At 39.7% G+C, this 3695-nt stretch overlaps 1 protein-coding gene across 1 annotated transcript in view; it reads right to left on the reverse strand.

Annotated features, from left to right (window-relative positions):
* eps15l1a (epidermal growth factor receptor pathway substrate 15-like 1a) overlaps positions 1–3695 on the reverse strand; it is a 64273-nt gene that overhangs the window by 16774 nt on the left and 43804 nt on the right. Inside the window, exons 20-23 of the mRNA XM_020620895.1 lie at positions 2493–2629; positions 1145–1208; positions 281–426; positions 1–12 (exon numbers count right to left, since the gene is read on the reverse strand). The exon at positions 1–12 is cut by the window's left edge and continues 88 nt beyond it. Of these exons, the coding sequence (XP_020476551.1) occupies positions 1–12; positions 281–426; positions 1145–1208; positions 2493–2629 (359 nt within the window). The remainder of the gene's footprint in view (positions 13–280; positions 427–1144; positions 1209–2492; positions 2630–3695) is intronic.

Below are 3695 nucleotides of genomic sequence, written 5' to 3' on the forward strand. Positions count from 1 at the left end.
CGCAAACACTGACTGCAGTGAGAAGAGCAATATTTAAAAGAGCATTTTAAATATAGTATCATCTGACAGGCAGTGATACTGCTTTAAATTTTAATGCTGAGTATGACACCAGGACAGACTCTATCACTTTTGTTAAAAACATAATAAAAATCACTAATGATAAATTACATGATTACATTTACAGTAATATTAATGTCAACCTTCCATGGTAAAAAGGTGAGACTTTCAATAACTGGGCCATATTGGACCAAATATGAGAAAGTGTTTTGGCCTCTGGCACCTTCTGGTAATCTGGCAGCCAGCTGACCCTGCCTTCAAAAGGGTCTCTGGGCTTTGACATGTGGCTGAAGTCTGCAAATCCAGTGGAGCTGTTACTGCTGCTGCTGAACGAACTGCTGCCAAATGGGTCCAACGTGCCAAACAGGTCTGAAAATGACACAGTTGTAATGAATTTATAACAACAAGCACATTTACAACTACTGACCACATTTACTAGCTTACTTAAAATGTTCAATGTGCCTGAGATGGCTATTGTTATTAGCATGCTGAATTACATTTATGGCATGTCCTGAGACAACAATTCAGTAACAAATGTGGAAGAGAAAAAACATCAGATATACCTTAAAAGAAATATATTCCAGTCAGCCCTTTTTTACTGACTGATCAGGTCCAATATGGTCACTAATGGCAGGCCTAAGTAGAGCCTGCGTGACTGCTGTGAAGCTGCATTTGAAGTAGTACCGACACATAAAAGAATCTGAGTTGAGAATTTAACTTCTAGCACTGAGTGAGCAAATGTGACAGCTTTCTTCTCCAGCCATGATTATAATATGCAAATAAAGACCGTAACCTCAGTCTGGGCAACAGTGCTCCCAGTGCAGAGAACAAACAGCTGACTGAAATAGGTCCAAATGTGTACCAGTTTGTCTCTTTTGCTAAACTGTGGAACCAAGGTATACCAAGGTCATTACTAATATCTATGGCTGTATTAGGCCATTGTAGGGAACATTGTGTATCAATGAGCCAAACTGATTTCTAGGCAATATTAGATATTGGAGCATGCACAGATTCCTTTCCTTTTTGGATTAAAAAAAAGCCTACATGACGTTCACAGACACTGTAGATGTCGGGGACTAAAACATACCAGGTCCTTTAGGTTTAGGGTTGCTTGAAGAGAATGGGTCATTGCTTGTGAAGTGACTGGTTTGCTGCAGAGAACATAAAAAGTGCATTATTAAGGACACCACTTTGACAGTAAATTCACTGACGTCACTCCCAAAATCATACATTTTGTCTTGACTGTTTTTATTTCTCTTACCATCTCTGTAAAATCTGAATTTACCCACCGGTTGATGTTTTTTCCTTGTTTACACTGTTTGAATGAGCTGCAGAACAGGTACTGATAGAAATCTAAGAAATTCTTAGACTACACAGCATTTTAAGAAGGAACAGTTCATGACCAAAAGCACCACCTCATCAGTAAAACATGGTAGTTCTGTTATGGGCTGGGCATGTATGGCTGCCAGTGGAATGTGAAGACCGGTATTTATCGATGATTTTATTGTTGACAGACCAGAATGAATGTAGAAGTATACAGGAGCATTCTGTGTGCTATACTAAGCCAAATACATGATAACTCATTGGATCACACTTCATCATTAAGCAGGACAGCCATAGAACTTTTCACAGTGAAACATCTGTTGCATTCCACTTGCCAATGACCAGACTAAAGGCAGAGACCTCACAATAAGCTGGAGCTGAAGGTGGCCGCAGGAACAGCCTGGGAGAGCATCACCAGAGAAGAAACAAAGTGTGTGCAGACTGGTCAGAGACTTCAGGCTATCAGTGACTATAAAGGATTTTCCACTAAATATTAGATATGATAATCTTGTTTGTCCTCATGTACATCTATCCCATTGCTTTGGTGACTACGTGTTAAAAGGGCTCTATTTCTCACACAGTTCTTTGTACTGTCATTTAAACCTACTTAAAGTTGAGACTTGGCAGTTTAATGTAGCATCCATTATTTTATTTTATTCCAAATTGCGCATTCTGAAGCACAAAGCCTGAAGAACAACATATACTTATAGTCTGGACTTTGTGTCACGCTTTGCAAAATACAAGGCTCCAATAGCAAGGTCCAATTACCCAGAGTACTGCCACACATGCACTATAATACACCCTGACAATTAAAATCTGTGGCACTCTTTTATAGCATTCTGTGCAGATTCTCAGTCATCCAGGTCATAGTAAACTGAAAAAACCTTAGGAAAAAATCGACTGGACTTAGATTTCTAGATCGAAGACGTTTCACCTCTCATCGAAGAGGCTTCATCAGCTTCATCAGAGCTGATGAAGCCTCTTGGATGAGAGGTGAAACGTCTTCGATCTAGAAATCTAAGTCCAGTCGATTTTTTCCTAAGGTTTTTTCAGTTTATAGCATTCTGTTAATTAAAATTCTATATTCTGGTCTTAAAACTTCCAACAAGTACCTTGGAAGGTAATGTGGCACTTTTACTGAAGGAGTCTGGTGTGGAGAAAGGATCCATCTTTGTGGTCTTCTTGAAGAAATCTTCTGATGAAGCCTTGAACGGATCTGTCTCCTTGAAAGGGTCCCCTCCAAAAGGATCTGCGGCAGAAATGATAAACAACATCCGCTGCTGAAATTCTCACTGTGGTGTTTCTTAAAGTTTTCATTCCCCCAAAATTTCAAATGACAAATGCCAGTTGTCCAAACAGTTCCAAAAGCCCTTATACATAGTCGGTGGCAGTATCACCTTGTGATGGTATGTGCTATGTTTTTATAAGTAGAGCTAAGATGGCTTTGCAGTAACTCTACAAAGGTCAGGGTACCACTTAGATCTTACACATAAACTTCAACTTTATCTTTTAAATGTGCAACAAATGAGATGATAGCTGTCAAGTAGCCTACTGCTAACTGTGCACTAAAGCAAACCTGGGCATGATGCAGCCTGCTGACAACTCCCACTTGGCCTGCAAGGTCACAACAAAACCTCACATCCTAAAAAATGCACATAATTTTGTAAACCATTATCCTACTGAAATAAATTGTCACTTTTATTTTGATGTGGAGGAATACATAATGAAAACCTCTGAGTCTGACAGACACACACACACACACACACACACGCATGTCTTTATGCCTTTGTGTGGCCCATGTTCTGTGACTTCTGTGAGGGCCACCACTTCTACTATAGCTGCAATGGCGCAAAACACAAATCTATCATGAGGTGGCAATAGAGAATCAAAATGTCACTTCAGAATTCAGAAAACTTGAAATAAGAAAAATCTTTTTCTTGTACACGTGTGAGGACCGGAGCGTGTTGCCAAGCAGATTTGGTGAACTGGACCTTCTGTCACAAAGCACCAAAACAATGCATGTTATATCACCAGATTTTAGCAGATCTTTCATAACTGTCCCATCTTACTTTCCTGGTTAACCCAAACCACAGCATTACAGAGATGGAAGCATGTGGCTTTTAATTTTGCCAATGTAAAGTGTATTTAACGAAGCATAGAGTCCCTGGGGCTTTGGTTCAGACTATTTATATGTAAGGGGTTGGTTGCACAAGTATATAAAGACAAACCCACACACACATATCTAGATTTTACCACATTCCAACAAGAAGGTGTGAGCTCCGGCTTATAGTGTTGAGTGTTGTACCTCTATCCAG

Source organism: Monopterus albus, unplaced genomic scaffold, assembly GCF_001952655.1.
Source record: "Monopterus albus unplaced genomic scaffold, M_albus_1.0 scaffold250.1, whole genome shotgun sequence".
NCBI classification, from domain to species: Eukaryota; Metazoa; Chordata; class Actinopteri; order Synbranchiformes; family Synbranchidae; genus Monopterus; species Monopterus albus.